This window comes from Ixodes scapularis, unplaced genomic scaffold (genome assembly GCF_016920785.2).
Source record: "Ixodes scapularis isolate PalLabHiFi unplaced genomic scaffold, ASM1692078v2 PGA_scaffold13__105_contigs__length_92229423, whole genome shotgun sequence".
Taxonomy (NCBI): Eukaryota; Metazoa; Arthropoda; class Arachnida; order Ixodida; family Ixodidae; genus Ixodes; species Ixodes scapularis.
In genome coordinates, this window is record NW_024609839.1 from 29,703,275 (window position 1) to 29,721,969 (window position 18,695).

The 18,695-nt window shown below is 45.0% G+C and overlaps 1 protein-coding gene across 1 annotated transcript; it reads right to left on the bottom strand.

The window, feature by feature from the left end:
• Positions 1–1,896: 1,896 nt before the first annotated feature.
• LOC115320171 (40S ribosomal protein S3-A) lies at positions 1,897–16,494 on the bottom strand. Its single transcript, XM_029980287.4, has 4 exons — positions 16,373–16,494; positions 14,914–15,138; positions 12,420–12,702; positions 1,897–2,135 (listed from the first exon to the last, which is right to left on the bottom strand). Exons 1-4 carry the CDS (start codon positions 16,400–16,402, stop codon positions 1,942–1,944), a joined length of 732 nt encoding a protein of 243 aa, XP_029836147.1. The 5' UTR covers positions 16,403–16,494; the 3' UTR covers positions 1,897–1,941.
• Between the last annotated feature and the right edge of the window lie 2,201 nt (positions 16,495–18,695).

The window sequence follows — 18,695 nt, forward strand, 5'->3', positions numbered from 1 at the left end:
AATAAACGTCCGTGGGTCGTCGCGACCGCGACGCTGTCGGCCATGCTGATTTGATCGTAAGAAGTGCGTAAGACAGCTTCGGAGCTGCCGTAGGATTTCGTCGTAACCTGCGCAAAACTTACGAAAATTTCGTTTCGTGCATACGAATTTGTTCTTAAGTTTTGTCTTACGCAGTTTTGGCGTTAATCGTTTCGTGAATCTAGCCTCTGCACTTCCGAAATTCGCAGGAAAGGTAAGACAGACGCAGACGACGTTGGGAGCAGACGACGTTGCAAAGGAGCAGACGACGCTCAGATAGGGGGTCGCGATCAGCCAATCAGGGCTCGGCGTTCTGACGTCACCGCTACCCCCTGCGCAAGAAGCAGACGAACTTGCCCTTCGCATTGAGCAAACAGACACGTCGTCTGTGTGTTGTGATTTCTATTCTACATGACCGCGCTATAAATATTCAAGAATATTTTATCAACGAACTGTTTAGTTTTATAGGTTTTAGAAACCTCGTTTACCAACGCCAGATCAAGTGTATAGAAATCGCTGCAAAACAATGAATTTTTTCTGGCTTTCCAATTTACTTTTTTTTTAACAATGAGATTAAGATGAGGGCTCTGTGGTACTTTCAGCTTTGGTTATTTATTGTTAACCATACGCATCTTCAATTATGGTTGGTAGATAGTATTAAAACTCTCATATTTTTGCCTAGCTTAACTGCCTTGTTCTCTTCCGACCGCATTGAGCTGCTTGCGCATCAAGAAAAAAGCAGACCAACACTACCAAGTCTATAAAAAAAATGTCTAGAAACAAGTTAGGTACAACTTTGTGAGATTAGAAAACAATCAATAGTCGTAAGAAGATATTAAAGTCGTACATGGCTTCACGCCGCGCGATAACGTCCGCATGTTTCTTCGCATGGTCACCAATTTTTTTATCAAGTCGCAATTAACAAATAAAAATAAGAAAAATTTTGAACCCTATTTATGCTTTCGAAGGTTGATCGAAGCGCGGTCGCATGCTTACATGGGGTCTTGGCCGGTCGTCGGGTCACTGGTTTCGTTTTTTCGCCGCTACCAAGGTGGCAGACGTAGTTCTCGGCGCGCTACTAGATGGCCCTCTACATTTCGCGTATGGTATATTTTTCTCTTCATATTGTTTTTCTCGATCTTCCTATGCTTACGTTCCCTAAACATGTCGAGAGATAACATTTGAAACAAAACAAAAAATATGTCCGGACTCGAGTGCATGGCCATATCTGAGCAAAGTTTATTTAATGACAAACTATGAAGGTAAACTTCAAACTTCTTTTTCATAAGTTGGAAGTTCGTCGACCTTTTAAATTTGACAGGTTTGAAATTTTGAAGATCGTTGAATTTTTTTTTTTAGTGTGATAAGCTCAAAAATGTTTTATGTAGTGTGAAAAGTCTGAAAACAATCGAATTTCCAGACGTCAAAAATTTGAAATCATGAATTGTTTATGTAATAAGTTTGACATTTCAAAACATTGCAAACATTTTGAACCCCTTGTTTTGATCTTCGAACCACAGGTTCGCAAAAAGTTTCCGAAGTTTGTCTCATTGAGATCAATGCTGCAGCTACCCACAATGACTTTTTGTTTTGACATTAGGTTTAAGAGGACGTCTGCTCAGAGAAATGGTTTTTCCTCGGGTAATGTCATGTTCTCAAACTTTCGCAATGTATCCCAACCACTAGTGTCACATTTTCACAGAGTTTGAGCTTTTTGTGATGCATAGTTAATTTACGGAGGTTCTCTTTTCTCAGAAACTCCCTGTATATCTCGCTTAATGGTCCGACACAAAGCAATTAAAAAGGCACTATTATAAATGTTAAAACAATAAAATTTAAACAATGCATTAGCAGCGGCAAACACACGTGCACACGAGCGAGCATGAGACAAAACGTTTATTGTCCGCCGCCTGGGGGCTTCCCTCAGGCGGGGGCAGACAGAGCGGCAGCTTTCTCGCTGGCCGCCTTCTCGGCAAAGTTCTCGACGGCCGACGCCTCTTTCCTGGGCTCCTTCTTGGGCTCCATGATGGTGACGTGGTCCGGCAGCGGCTTCTTGGGGCCCAGCTTGCCGTTGGGGTCGCACGGCAGCATGATCTTCACCTTGATGCCAAGCACACCTGCACCGCCCCACAACGTCTTCCACATAAGCCTCGCATGGGAAAACCTTTAATGAAATGCTAGTTAAAAGCTCAATACTCTTTAAGCGAAATTGAGGGTTTTACGTGCCAGACCAACAAAGGGCAGAGGATTCATTTCGACCAGACGGATCTTTTGACGTGCAACTGAAATCTGGGTTACGACACCTTCTCTGCAACAAGCCTTCCTTAGTCAGATTGTGGGCACCTCGGCCGGAATTCAAGCTTGATCTGAAATTGACACTGCCACAAAACCAACTTAGAGGTCCAAAGCTCCAAACTCCCCCTTTTCCCCAACTATTATGAAGCTACACATGAAGTTTAGTAGAAAAGACATCTCTTGAGTGACAGAAGCATGAGACATATACACCTGCACTGATAGACACCAGTAGACATCCCAATATCCAAACATCCACACAAAAAAATTGGACGAAATTGGACTTATCTTTTAGCCCTCTTCAGCTCAAGTTTTCTTCATAACCTATTCACGACTATATAGAAAAGACTCACGCCGCAAGGCACCACCACCAAAAGAGATCTTTTCGCCACGGTCGTCCGTGTTCACTGCTTGGTCCTCGTAGCCAACACCATTTCATGTGCTCGTTTATCGAGGTTCACGAAAGCATTCAGCAATGCCACAACAAAATAAAAAATAAGCAGGGATGCCAAAACAGTTAACCAGTGTCCCATCTTATTTATCCGAGATAAAAAGAAAACGCTAGCAAGTCGCAACACATGCTCCCATTAAAATCTCGTAGAAGCAATTCTAAAAAATGAACATTATAAAAAAATATTTTAAAGGAAAAATAAAAATCTTGATCCCATGAATGAAGTGTGTACAGTGATGTCTGATTAATATGGACACCTTAGTTTCTCCCTTTAAGTCGTTCATGATGCGAGTTGCCCATAATAACGAGGGAAAAAAAGTGCATTTTCCCGTCTGTTCCTGAAAAGGGTGTCCTTAGAGCGGTGTATCCATATTGACGAGACATGAATGTATACACACGCGTTTAAAAGACCTTCTTCGGAGTTTGTGATGGACTTTGAGGTTATATTATTTAATGTTCTTCAATCACACGGATATAATCTGAGAAAGAGGAGGAGATGGGGCAAGCGGGGACGTCTCAGCACCAAGCTCTGGTTGGAACAATTGGTGGCAAGACCCAAAAAAAGCCACCCTGGCTTCTACCCACTGTACAGATGCGAACGCCACAAGCCGGCGTTCGGTCAGCGAGTTGACTGGTCGTTTCCTCTTCGCACCCTTTGGCGCGTGGTAGTGTCGGGCTCGTAGTCATGGGGTCGATTCCCATCGGGACGTGTTTAAAATTTTACTCCTCAATTAGGTACTTTTCCTTCCTATTTAAATGTTCTTTTGTACAGGTCGCCCTCTGAAGCGCGTGTTACACATTTCTTACTGCCTTCCGCGGCATTTCGCCACGAGAAGGTATTTGTCACGTGGGGAGGGCACCATCCCAAAGAGCATCCTTATGCTGTACGTGCCAAATTCTGACTGGAGCACTATGAGTTCTACATGTTTCACTAGCTTAGACAATGGCACCATCACGCAATACTGAAAATGATGCACGACTAGGCTTCGTTTCACCTTAACTAGGAAAAGGGCAAATGCTACAACCCCTCAAATCATTTAGAGCTACAGCAAACTGTGACATCTCCATGCAAGAGGAGGGTACTCCGACGCACCGATCGGCTCACAGGGGCCATAGACTTCACCATTATCCAAGTTAGATGAAAGCAAACAGTGTGAAAATGCATGAATCCCTGGGCGCGGAACATAAGCACTGGCATAATGACTGAAACAGTGCAGTGCTCCACAAATATTCTTCATAATACATGGACGTCTCCTAGTGCTCCGAGGCTCAGACCCCAATCGCAAACGAATAATAAGAACTACAGGTTCTCTGCCGAGTCAACTAAACACAGTGGGTGTTATGGCTTCTAGCTTTTCACCACCTTCGAGCACACTGCAGCTTATCATATTAAAAATTATACCACAGTCACACTTATTTCATTACTGATTGGAGCGGCATCATGCAATCCTCAAATGTTATCACGATAGACTCGCTAGGTCATTCTCGCCCCTGCCAGGGACTAATTGCTTTCGCGCTGCCACCGCATCATTCCTTTGAACACCGCCTAGACAAAGGATTTTGGTGATTTCGCATCCCGACGAAATTCGAGAAATTTGGAATTTTTGCACGCTGAATGAAGAGACTAAACATTTTCCCGTCAGCCATTATTGCGGACTAGTGCCTCCTTTAGATCACTGGCCTCGAGTAGGCCCAAATATACACTAAGGGAATGCTAATCGGCCTCAAAGCCCTATCTCAAGAGCAGATCTTATCAAACCACCAGAGTAAGTGAAATTTGCCAGCCATCACGAGGCAAACCACCCATCCAAGGAAAAGAGGAACATTCATGAAAAATTGCATGCTAATTATACTTCATTTCAGCTTAAGTCCAAACGCAGCCGATGCTACAAGGTAATTGAAGCAATCGAGCCACGTCAAAAGTGTAGTCACAACGCGACGAATGCCATAATGGTGCACTTTTGACGGTCTCTGAGTGATCCCTTCAGCTGCGTCTGCGTCTGGACCTAAGGTGAAACGAAGCGTACACTATCGGACTATTGCAGGGGTGGCCAGGCTGACCCGGCCTAAGAGCCGCAAACAAAACCACGAAATTTCCAAGAGCTGCAGGGGGAGTGTACAAACTTTAGTCGAGAGCAATAATCGAAACTCCAACTGCTCTCAATCTATCCGTGTAAAAAGCAGTCCAACTCTACGTAAGGTAGGAGAAGCACAATACTACCACACCGCAACCTGTCTTTCGATTTAAAACGCGGTCTATTTCTTGTTTTGGGGAAGTGCAAGGGGGGAGAGGGGAGGGCGCCGCGAGCCGCACTTTAATACGCGAAGAGCCGCAGCTTGGCCACCCCTGGACTATTGCAAGAAAGGCCTCAACAAGTAAATGCCAACTGGGCCAGTTTCACATTAGCCTTAGAACCTTACTGTAGGTCGAGTTCGAGCAAACTGAAATAGTGCAAGCTCGTCCGGTACCATTTTTGCAACATCTACCTTAGCCCAACTGTTTTGACCCAGTGATAAACCAATTTGTTGCTAGAACAGTAATCCAAAAAAAGGTAATTAAAGTTTTTTTGTTTTTTTTTCTGTATTGTTTGGGTTTAGGCAGTGGGCCACTATTATTATTATTTTTTTTATTTAGGAATACTACTGGCTCCACTCAAGGGGCCATGGTAGCAGTGGGTACAAAACATGTAAACAAGATGCAGATTTATAAATGAAAACTCAATTAAGTATAAATTCAAAGAGCAGATACAAAATTAGCAACAATTGTGTTGACGACGACATCATTTGGTAACTCGTTCCATTCTTGAATTGCCCGAGGGAAGAAAGAATATCTAAAACAGTTGTTTTTGAACCTGTATTGTTTTAACGCTCTTGTGTGGTTTAGACGTGAGGACCCGGTCGATAATGGTTGTATATAGCTAGAGCTTTGAACATGAAGAGTGCCATTAAGAATATTGAACAGAAATTTTAATCTATCAATTTTCGCTCTCATTTGCAACGGTTGAAGCTCCGCTCTAATAACTAATTCGGTGGGCGATGTTTCCCTATGATAATCATTAAAAAATAAACCGAGCAGCTAACTTTTGGATACTTTCAAGCTTGTTAATACACTTTTGTGTGAAAGGGCACCACACTGAACTAGCTTATTCGAGCACAGGCCTAATAAAACTTTTATAAGCAATAAGTTTACTGTCAAAATCAGCAAATTTTAATTTCCTACGACACGCAAACATATCTTCAAATCTGTATATGTTGTGGAGCATACCGTGCAAAAGACGATACTTTATATCTGAAAGTTCAGACATATCTCACTTTTGAAGAAATAAAATTTAATAAAAGCGGGGAGGGAGGCGGATTTTGACGGTTCGCTTCCCCATGACATTTTTTTTATTCATGCTCAACCCCAAGTATATAGCTGCAGATTTTCAACACTTTTAGGGGGTAATCTATGTATAATCTAGTGATATGTATAATCTAAAGATACGCATGAATTTATTATTAGTATATGTAGCCTAGAATTTCTTCTAAAATTGATGCCTCTTGTGATCACGCACATTAGAACAACTGTCATTACCTTCCTACTGCACAGCTACAAACATGAACAATGATCCCATACTTTTATACTTAAAGGGATTGCCCGGTCAAATTTTGTATTCGAGAAAACAATTGAATATCATTGCTATTGCCTCGAGACCCATCGTACGTGCAATATCTGAATTTTATATGCCTCTCTGCATGAGTAATTGAATTTATACTGCTTCAAACGCACTCTGGTGTAAACGCTGCTTTCGGTGGCAACATTGGAGCTCTGACATCACACAACACAAAACGAGCATTTCTGTCTCGTCGTTTACCTGCGAGTGAACGCCTCAGCGTGCTTCGTTTTTGTTGTTGTGCTCAACTTGTTCCGTGGTGAAGTGAGATTTTTGTTGTGCGGTTGGGTGCCACAACCACCGGGCAGCACATGCGAGCCAACACCACACTTTTCCACAAAACGTGCAGTGACGAGCAAAATGGATCGTCGCCGTGCGTAGGGACTGGGTTTGCGTCAAGATCCGAGATCCCCCTTATGCAATCATCTCACAGAAGAGAGCTACGAGCTGAGCTCTAAGCGGACAGAAGGCTCGTAAGCTGAGGTGTGATGCTGTGCCAACGATATTAAACTACTTCCATCCAGTCCTTGCCCAAATCTGATCAATCAATTTGATTATGAAAAAAAAACCGAAACCAACAGCTAGACCACCCGGAAACGATACCAGAAGTTGTATTTAGCACGCGTGCAGCCAAATTACGTTTGACCCGCAAGTGAAAATAAAACGGGGCTACGATTCACCAAGCTCGTCCAAGTCAAGTGATGACATGCATTTGAACGATTCGCCGTTTGCCTTCGACCCGCGGACATCGCCTCTGAAGGAACATCCCGCAGCCTCCTCGTCGATCCAGTGGCTTAGCCAAAATGTGTACCCAGATGCCTCTTTGAGTACCTAGTAGCCGCTTCAGAGGCGAAATCTGCATCCTTTGTTTTGCAAGCGCTCCTAGTCGATCGGTGGCCGTTGCAGTTGTGTTTGCGCAAAACGGCACACGTTTGCTCGAAGCTTATGGCTGTTTTCGAGTACTATCTTGCTAAAAGTGTGACCTTTTTTGCACACGCTTGGGAACTGCATTTCAGTAGGGTACAGCCTAGGAGACTATATAAATCGAAACAAAATACAAGACATCCATCGACCAACGCTTGCTATCCCGACCATCCAACAAACCTTTGTGTTTTGTGGCGTCACGCAGCAGCTACAGATGTCAGCCATTGACACTGGCGAAATTTGGGGTGCAGTTTCATAAATACGCACATGAAAGGTTTAATTAATAACGAGGTTTAATTAATAACGAGAGATCATATATCATGAAGGCTCCCTCGGCGTAACGAGTGCAAAAACTTAAGTACTTTCGGTTTCGACCGGACAACCCCTTTAGCCAATTGTAGAAGAAAGAAAGGAGTAGAAGAAAACGCCAGTATTGTTAAGTTCATGCTACACTTAGTGCATACCACAACACTGCTAGCAATAACCCTTTAAAGGGATGCTGAACCAAACAATTTAGTGTCCATAATAAGCGGCGCACATCCTTTCCAAGAGCCAGCAGCCGTCTTTGTGAGCAAGAACACGCAACGAAACTGACGTCATAGACCCCCATTCGCGCTTAAGATGACAGTGAAATGTATGAGCTTCGGGCCAATGGAGAATAAAGGCAGTCTTTTCATCTTCACAAGGGAAGGTAAGTGGTGAAAGGTATGTGCTCGTTGTACCAATTAATCGCTTACCTTTTACACCAGAGACCATTGTGGAGATGAAAATCTTGTCATTATTATCCTTTTTCCTGGAGCTCGCACATTTACATGCCATCTTAAGCGTGAACGGGCGACTATGATGTCAATTTCGTTGCATGTGCTCGCGCATGCAACGAAATCTTTCCACGAGGCAGCAGCTGCCAGTGGCAGCTGCTGCCTCGTGGAAAGATTGTGTGCCACTTATTATAGACACTGAAATGTTTGGTTCAGCATAATTGTTTGTTTGTTTTTTCTTTTTTTAAAGATGTGCCCCAAGGGTTAGCTTTTGTTTCCAAAGAATTGTACAAAGGAAGACTCATGCGCAGTTTTTCTTTTAAACTGTCAAACAAGAGCAGATATAGTGCTTGCAAGCTGTCCATGTTGAGCAGCATAGAATGAAAAAACCGAGCGCAAAAAGCTGTTGCCTTTCTATTCCGCTTTTACTTTGGCACATCCGCCTTCCCAACATTCTGGCAGTCTGACTTTGGACAGGAGCTACTTGACGGAGCTTCTCCATCTAACAATGAGCCCTAATCCTCCGATTTCAAATCTAAGAAGTTTTGAAAATGTGAATTGGAAAATCACACGCGCCGATTGCTGCTACTGCCAAGGCAGTTCACATGCGGAGCGACTATCTTGCAAGTGTCATGTGGACGGAGTGTCCAATTTTGAAACTCAGAAAAAGTTCCAGCAAGGCTAATGCAATGTTTATAGTTTGAAAAAGACATTAAAAAAAATATTCCTAGCAGCACCTCCCAGGGTGATCGTAGTTTCACGTTTATACGGGCATTCTAAATCTGTAATTGCCGCCGTACATGTATCGCAACTATCATCCTTTTTTTTTTTTTAAGTTCTTCTCTTCGATTTGAATGACTGTCAAAATTGCCAATGTGGCAAAAAGTGCTCATTTGGGGCCCTAACTAAGCGTTAAAAGAAGACGCGCACCAAAATAACGCCGAAATCGTGTGAAAGAGCGTCGATCTGGCATTTGTGTGGTTTACAGGAACTACAAATCAGCACAAACAAGGAAGGGCAGGTTTTTTTTTGTTTTTTTTTACATTTTTCTTTCATACCTGCAAACTCCCATCAAATTCATTAGTGTGGTGGAAAGTGCTCGTCCTGGGCACCAACTCAAGCACCAAAAGCTGGTGTTCATCAATACAATGCCTGAGCAAAATCCTAAAACCCTTGATATCAAGCAACAGGGCATGAAACAATATCTGGTTTAAACGTTAAGCGGTCTACATTGAGGATCACAATCTTGGTGCAGATGACGAGATCACTCCTGGGTGACAATAGTCCTACACAGCTCATGGAATGAACACAAGTGTTGCAAAAGCAGCCGAGTTAGGCTCAACTGCAACTGGTGCCTTGCCAGACATTTGGGCTTGGCTCATGTCTGAACACTGAAATTACGGGAACAGCACTCAGGTGCTCCGTGAATTGTCAACACCTGTACGTGGCTGGGATGAACGCCGTCGCCGTATAATCGGCACAACTGCTAAGTGAATGCCGTTTGTATTTCTCCGAATGCTCGCTGCAGCAGCTAGCGTGTGGAAAGGAAACCAATATATGTTTGTGGGCTGCAAACATCAAAAGCTCGTTCCAAGCATCTACCGAAAACAAATCGTTCCACGGCCCCAAAATAAACAACGATCACGCTGGGCTCAACTTCCCGATTCCAGGCGTTGGGAAAGGCTAAACAACAAAATTACTCCGAGCGTATGCCTTAGAACTTGCACTCTGTTCGCAGTCTTTTTATGCTTCATTTCCCCAAAGGGCTTTCGTAAATCCCGCTGCCGCAACAGGGGCGCCAAGGAACACCAATGTTCCCCTCGGCGGAACAAATGCGGAAAAAAAGGAAATCAATAAAGGCTGGTTTACAGATTTTCATTTGACTACAAGCAACTGAATTACGACTCGTGACCGCTTACAAGAGAACTCTAGGAAACACGCTACCGATCTATGTATAGCCATACTAAAGGTTATCCAACATTCGTAAAACAAAACCTATGAACTGTCGCTCATACAAATTGCCAAAATTATTGCGAGCACACGGTGAGAAAATTATGCATAAAATATATGAAAATCGGAAGCATTCCAAGGCTTCCCGATAGATGGCACCACTTTGTTCTCTTGCCAGTAGCACACGCAAAATATACGACCTCTACATTATGTAGACTGGGTGACCCCTAGATAGGAAGTGCAACAAAGAAAGCAGATCATGGACCCAAACCTGATGCAACACCAGTGTTGGCAATTCATCGGCTTTCCCTCTTACTTCGGCGGTTTTATGACTTGTCAAGCGGGAGAGATGGCCGTGTTGAGGTTGGCGAGACTTTCAACAGTTTTGAAGTCGTGTTAGTGTTTTTTCTGGCGGTCAAAAACGTCCTCCAGCTGGCATTTCTAAATCATACATAGATTAATTTTTGTGGCAAGTTTGAATCATGTGGGGTCATTATTTTTGCTTACTCTCAGCAAAATTGTTGCGACTCTGTATAGATATCATGGGGGCAAACATTGAAGCATGGCGTTAAAATCGTCGTTCTTAGCCTGCACTTTAAATTTAGCAACTTCTACCGGTTTTTCCGGTGAAATTTTCAGAGCCACTAATATGCATCAAAATTCATCTTGGTGCTTCGACATATCTGCTTCCCCGACGTTCGCCGTGTTACAAGTCTATATCGAAAGAGCCGGCTCTCCAGTCGCCAATACCTCCGGCATTATGGTCCAATCAATGGACATGCCAAGACACCATCTAGTGTATCGCGCGCAGAGAGTCTAATTTCAAAAGTATAGATAGGCATGGAGAGTCTTATTTCCAAACTATCAATAGGCATGGAGAGTCTAATTTCAATACTATCAAGAAAGCGAAACGCCACAAAACACAACTTTTATGGCTTGCCAAAGATATACCAAAAAACGCCTTTGAAGGTGCGTACGGGCCCTTATTCGCGTTTAGATGAGCACTTTGAAATGTGTAACTGTAGCTGCACCGCGACAACTGCCAAAGGGTTAAAGCAGATCAAAATCACGCCACCAAAAAAAAAAAAAAAACTCAAAAAATATAGTGCTTTTTAGACTGCCCCTAGACTCTTAAAGGGACAATAAAGACAATTTTATTTAATTTCTTTAAATGGTGTTTTTATACTTCTTGGGAACATAGCATGCTGCCCAATGTTTTGTAGACATTTGTGACGCGCATTTCTGTGCCTCCAAAAGAAGTAAAGAAACCGAAATTGAACAATCTCCATTCTCATTTCTGGGCCTCTGAAAACGGAGGTGACGTAGGAGTGACGTCAAGTGTGAATAGTTAGTATCGGTAGTATCTAGGAAATTGAGACTCTGGTTACCGGGTGGGTTATAGCAGCACGGTGGCTTCGTTGAATCTGTCAACCATGGATCGCAATGCCGCTCTTGCGAGCGAGTTCGAGCTTCCGTTCAGTGTACAAACACAAACCGAACAAGAATATGTGTGTGGCAGCCTCCCCCATCACCCAACGGAGACGACGGAGACCGCCCAGCCGGTAACGAGCGGCCCGCATGCCGAAGTGCCCATAGCTGCTCTTGGCCGTTTCGCATCCAGCATAGCAAAGGAAAAAAAACAATTATGCTGCTGTATTTACGGTTTAGTAATCATTTCCGGTCTGATTTATACTTTTCATGGTTATTGAAGCGGAAATTAGAACAGTATTTCTAAAAATTGCAAATCGAAACTTGACCGAAGGCACGTCTTTCGTTTTGGCCAATCAGCGACGCGTCTCTTGTGACGTCGCACTTCTTGGCCCCGCATCGGTCACATGAGCTCCGCTGCTCCTGGCTTCTCCTGCAACTCTCGGGGCGTCGCCCCAGTCGATCCCGGTACGATTATTACCACGACTGTTTAATTGACTTGCGCGACACAGAAGCGCCGGCTTTGGCTGAAATTTGGGCAAGGTGGCCTGAGACGTGCCTGGAACCCAGTTCAATCGCCAAAAAAATGTCCGAAATTGCCTTCATTGTCCCTTTAACTTATATGACATCCGATGGCACCCCACCGGAGAGCTGGGAAAATATGTGAACCTTGGCTTTCGCATCATGTTGATTTGCTGTTTTATCAATAGCTACTTTGAATTTAGAGATAATGAGGAGCATGCCAAAAAAAGAAAACATCCGGGTATCCCAAAAATGTGTTCAGTTTGCGTAGCTTGGAAAACCACAAGATTCTACTATTACTAGCCCTCACGAGCCGCCGAAACGCATTCGGCCGCAGTCAAACACAAGCATATTCTACTGATACTAGCCCTCAATTGTAATAAACCAGCCCCAAACATTGCAAGGTAAGGTCACGGAACCCACCTTGCCGGAGCAGCACGTGGCGGACGGCGGTCTCGACGTAGTCGTTGGTAGGCTCGCCGCTGTGGATCATGAGGCCGTCCACAAACTTCATGGACTTGGCTCGCTGGCCCCTCAGCTTGCCCGAGACCACCACCTCGCAGCCCTTGGCGCCGCTCTCCATGATGAAGCGCAGCACACCGTAGCAGGCCCGGCGCACCGCCAGGCCGCCGATCAGCTTGTAGCGCAGCGACTCGCACTGCGCTATGGCGCACAGGCCGCGGGAGGCCACCTTCTCGGCGTACAGCTGCGGGGAAGTGGGAACCGTGGCGCCACCTCATTGTCCCGTCGTGGGCCAAAAGGCACCCGAAGCAAGATAGGGAAACTGTGTGCATTGCGATGTTTATACTTGCTGAAAAGGTAAGAATGGCACAGAAGAGCTTCGGTTGCCCCGCCTCCAGGACAAGCTTCCTACCTTCAATGGCACTTTGACGTTCGTGCACCTGGAGTGCACGTGCGTGCGCTTCAGGTCTAGTCAATTTGTTAGTGACTATAGATTCACCTAAAAAAAATGTCACGCAATTCTGTATATCGACGCGCAGCCAACAACTAAAGGAAGCAAAAAAAAAAAATGGATCTTAGTTTTACGGTTAAAGTCGGGAAACGCTGAATCCGTGCCGTAATTTCAGCTGCGCCGGCTGCCTTTATCGAACTGTTCGGAGTTCGGGACTCGCACTAAAGAGGATTCGGAAATCATCTGTTCTTGACCGTAACTAATTCTACGGGCCCTAAGCATCCTAAAAATCCAAATATTACTATCACGCGACGCTGATTTCCTTACTAAAGACGTGATGAAAGATTGGTACACACCACTTTCTGGGTGTATTTTTCCGCTCGGGAAAGGCGGGACAAGGCATACCCTAACAGCGGTGTCAACGCGGGATCGATGGGTACCCGTCGGCCAATTGAGAGACACAGAATGTGTAAAAACAAGGTTAAAGTGGCAGTAGGCAATTAACTATATTTAGAAATTCTGTCGAGTCGTATGATTCTGGTCCCCCCCAGAGGAAAGAGAAGGGAGTGGGTCAATCCTCATCGCCTGTCGCGCGACTAGTTGTTACGTGGTAGCGAAATGTTTCAACCCAATCGGCGTTGGCCTCGGGCGGAGAAGTGATTTTCATGAACGACCCATTTGTTTTTGCAGTAGCAATCACTTAAAATGGCTGCTATTTGAAAGAAGCGTCAGGGTGAAATTTTATGATACAAACAGCTGTTCAGTTTCTCTTGCCGAGAATGGAGCCATTTGGATAAAAAGCTAGTTCAAGGATGGACAATAATGGACAACAGACACCATATAAGAATATTTGTCACACGCCACTAGATATAAAATCCTACCAATTCTTTAAACATTTGCACAGGGTGAGGCACTGTGAGCTAGCCCAACGAAAATATGGCCGACTCGTAAAAATCCCGAAGGCTGCTAGAGATTCGACAAGCCATTGGGAGCAAGACTGGAACGAACCACCGCCAATTCATGTGCGAGGAGTATTGACATAATAAGGCACGCGTTCACTAAGTACCCGTGGGGCGACGAGTGTGTGGCTGGCCCCATAGGGTTATTATAATGTACGCCAGAGGTTCAACTGGCGCTAGTATCTATGCGACTTCCATGACGCAAATTGAAGCAGACAGCAACCAGTCTACTTTTTACTACAAGTAGAAAGTAATTAGTACTCATGAACAAAAACACACACCAATGAAAGATGCGAGGCTTTCCACCATGCTGCATCAGCGCCAACCACCGGAGCAACAAGCAGAACAGTGCACCGTCATTGTGCGTAGCAGCAACTCGGAGGCAGCGTGGGATGCCCTTAGCACCACAATCTATTGAAGAGTGGACCTCCCCAACAGGGCCTCTCTCTCTCTCTCCGCCCCCCTTACAAAGAGCAGTTTACAAAGTACTTTTTCCTTCATCTGCCGGCACCAAAGGACTGCAACTCTCCCTCTCTTTCTCTCCCCCCAAACACGACAGGACAGCCACAGGGCCGAGGTCTCGATATTAATAAAACAAATACATTTACCACCACCTGGTTTGAGGTATGTTGCAATGTGGGCATAGCAAGAACGAGTAAACAATCCTTCGGGTGAGGACGCTAGATCTTGCTAGCTCCATTGAGCTAGTGACCTAGATTTAACTCCCAAGATCTCGCTTTTATACCCAAACTACAACGCAAGTTACAACGAAGAAGTTTCTCCCTTCTCCTTCCTGCCGGTGTCTTTTTCCTCCTCAAGTTTAATACCACAATTGTCTAACCAAGTCCGAGAGGGAAGGGTGGGTGTGTGGGGGGCATTACTTTTGTTAAAAGAGGTGAATTCTACCAAAACCACCCTGACTGCTTCACCATCGACCTCAATTGGGCAGAGACTCTGCAAACCGAGTACCGGACAACTAACAAGACCACATTGGATGCACTTCCTGTGCCTCTGAAGTCCAAAGGGCAGCAATGGTGGGACTAACCTCCACGGTCCCCTCAGGGAAGCTGAACCTCTTCTGGACGACCGAGGTGAGCTCCCGGATCCTGCGGCCCTTCTCGCCCAGCACCGACTGGGTGCGGGTGGCCAGGATGATGATCTCTGTGTTCTGTGGTGTGACGCGCACCTCCACGCCCGAGTAGCCATCCTCGGCGAGTTCTCTCCGCAGGAACTCGTTCAGCTCCGCCTTGAAAACACCGTCGGCGACAAACTGCACGCAAGGGAAAGGATGCATGTTAGCAGGGTGGCTATGGCCACAGACAGGACAAAAATGAGGTATCCACTGGGTGCCACATTTGGGTGTGCCGTTCCCTGGGCACGCTAGGGACGAGCTCACTTATAGGTGGTATCCAGTCACGGCCATAATTGAGTCCGCTGCCTCCAAGCTCAAGCTTGTAAGGAGCTTCCACGATGCTTCCAGCCATGCATTGCACACCACACAAATTGGAGTTCTCCTTGGAAGTTTAAGGGGTGCTCGTTCAGAGCATGGGCTGTGAACACCGCGACCAAACATGCCACCCAGTGAATACCACCCATACTCCTATAGCTTAAAAAGACCAGCAAACGTGTTCCACCAGTAGCTTCTCTGCAACACCTTGTAGACACAAATCCAACCCATCAGCCTTAGTATGCGATCAGTGATACAGCACTAACCCATTTCGGAATCTGGAAGACACAAATCCTAAATGGCAGCCCACACATCTTGTTAACGCCCGAGAACATACAATTATTCCAACAGCGTTATTCGTAGTACACTTAACTGCCTGCCACAGCACAAGTACCCCGCAAATCCTCGTTTTAAAACGTTCGATGAAGAGATTGTCACAAATCTAGGCTGGCACATAAGAGAAGGTCACCACGGAGAACACGAACGCTTCGATCAAATTCTTAACGTTGAAGAGGTTGTAGGCGAGGTATTCAGCAAGTGCCAAGCTGAAGGCTGGAAACACGGGAGAACTATAGGGTAGAATAATCTATGAATTGCTCACTACTCCAAGCAGTTTTTTTATTATTACACTATCCGTCACCTTACGTGGCACATTCGTTCCTTTAATTTTATGCGCTTTCTTACGATTTGATAGGAATGGCACCGGCTCCTTGGGCTTCAAGCGGACACTATACTTTATATTCACAAGCTTGTATCCTGTGCTACGCTAATTACAAGGATATTGTATACTTTAGAGGTATCAACGTGATCGGAGGCAACAAAGTGGCACTTTTTCTAAGCAAAGCCGCAGACGGCGGATAGTTGTCACGCACAGGAGCGTGATTTGAAGCAAAGCACTCCTCCAGGTGTGCCGTCACAATCGTCTTTTATCACATAGTTCTACGCAACGATCGCTTCCAGTCTGCGCATCCACCAAAAGTTGGCACTTCCCCGGAATTAGTAACGGGTGTATTTCGGGGTGATCATGAATATTAGAATAATAAATTGAAATTCTGACCTTCCTCTTCTTGCTTATTGGGTTCGCCATGTCTGCTTCTAGACCGGAAAAGGCTGTTCGCGAAGAGAAATCCCACTTCCTTTTCACCACAGAGATGGCTTTTCATGCGTTATCGTGGTTATCATAGACGTACCGTGGCGCTGTAAGTTGGACAATTTGTATGTCTCGGTACTTTCGCGTCGGCCGCTGCGTCTCTGGGAGCCACCGTCGCTAACGACTTTCGACTTTATAAGTAAGGTAGACAAATAAGGGCCAAAACATTTTGGATAGGCGGTAGCTTTCGCCACCCCGCGAACAAATTTCTAAACTTTTTGTCAGTTGCTCTTAACTTCACAAGATGGCAGGATCATACCCTACGTGGAGTGAAAAGGCGCGACAGATGACAAATTTTCGAACGAAGCCGCCGCGTGAAAACTTACGCACGTAGTTCGTACATGGTACATGGTAATAAAACCCGAGACTCAGGAACACAGAAGGGGACGAACACAACACAACGTCTCAAACACAGCACAGAGCTGTGTTTTAGACGTTGTGCTGTGTTCGTCCCCTTCTGTGTTCCTGAATCTCGGGTTTTATTACCATGAATCATCACCAGCTCGCTTGTTTTTTAAGTATTATTGTAGTTCGTAAAGTTTTAGGAAAGTACTATGGTAGTTGGGCGAGTTGGTTTGATTTAACTTGGTTAAAGTTGCGCACTGTCTCTTTCTGGGCAACTTTAACCACGTTGAAACTAGCATAGAGATCATACATACTAACTCTAGAGGAAAAGGTCCGCCATTTTCCCATACATTCTAGCTGCCGCAAGCGGCGGATCATGCAGGCAGACCCTCGGGGGTCCCAAACACGGTTACATCATCAGAGCAGTTTCGTGAACTTCAACAATCCACGAACTTACCGGTGGAAAGATATTCGCGTTCCTTTCGAAGCTTTCTTTTTGCATAGCGCGCAGATGTACGGCCTCGCGTTAACGCTAAAACTAAACCATATACCAGGCTAACGCCGGTGGGGCGCGGGTGGGCGCGGTTAAGGAATACTAAACTGCGCAACCACCAGATATCCGAGATTTCGACAGAAGGGAAGTTAATGCAGCGTAATGACTTTATTGCTTTTTATAAGCGTTTAGAATAGCTCAGAATTTAGTTTACAACGTTAAATTATCACTGTTTATATTGCTGAGAGTTTTCACTCTTCGCGTTTACCATGGCAACGTTGCTTTCTTTCTCTCGTGTTCTGTCACTCTCTTTTGCGATCGTTCACTCGGGACCCCGGGTGTCGGCGCACGGGATTTGCCACTCCTCCTCACCCCACCTTTACCCCCCCCCCCCCCCCCCCACCCCCCCCTGGAAACTAGGGACGCCGCGAACCGCCCTAGGTTCGAAATCGAAAGGTGTCGATATATTCGACCGAACTGAGGTTCAAATCCGAAAGATTCGATATTTTCGACCGTACCGAGGTTCGAAATTGGAAAGGTCGCAACTTTAAAACACCGTGGAGTTTCGAAACCGAAAAGTTCGAAGCTTTCGCGGTTTCTAGAAGTTAGAGGTCGATTATTTCGAAAATATTTTTACTTGAGGTTCGAGAAATTCAAAGATTTCGAACTTTCCTAACTTGAAATTCGACTTGAATTTTGTTTTTAATTTCTTGGAATCTAAAGTCGGAAAATTGAAGATTTTGAATTTCTTTAAATCTGAAGTTCGAAAATTTCAAATTTCTTTGGATCTGAAATTCGCAAAATTCGAACGTTTCGAATTTTTATAGACATAAAGGTCGATAAATCGAAGATTTCGAATTTCTTTCTACTAAAGGCCGAAGGTTTCGATTCCCCTTTAAAACTAAATTTAAAAAAAAAATCTTCGAAGGTTTTGAATTTTTTTTTAAGTCAAAGTGCGCAAAGTTCAAAGTTTGGTTTTCATGTTCCTCCACGGTTTCAGTTTCAAATGACGTTTTCACGCCTCACTGGTTTTCACGAAATCAGGTTTAGAAAAGTCCGGGTGTGATATTTAGTCTGCGCGAAGTTGGTCAGGCAATTAAATAAGTCGACGAGCGTCCCGGCTGTGCTGGAATATTTGCCAGTGCAGAATGTGACCATAGATAAGTAAATGCGGCCACCAGCCCGGGGAGGGGGGGGGGGGGGGGGGGGGGGTTCTTCGACGTGCATCACGCAGTAGTGATCACACGAACGCACTGTTTAAAGATACTCATCCAGTTCGAAACTGCTAGGGGCAACGCAGGTGGTTCAGGCTCAGAAAAACCTTGAAGCTTTCTGGCAAACTGCCTCCCTACCCCCCTTGCACGTAATAATTCGATCGAACGCCGCCCGAGT

Coding starts and splice junctions, on each gene's coding strand:
- LOC115320171 (XM_029980287.4), bottom strand. CDS start 16,402: ATGGCGAACCCAATAAGCAAGAAGAGGAAG. Junction 15,139..16,372: donor CAATAAGCAAGAAGAGGAAG/GTCAGAATTTCA, acceptor CCTTGCGTGCAG/TTTGTCGCCGACGGTGTTTT. Junction 2,136..12,419: donor CCACGTGCTGCTCCGGCAAG/GTGGGTTCCGTG, acceptor GGGGCGGTGCAG/GTGTGCTTGGCATCAAGGTG.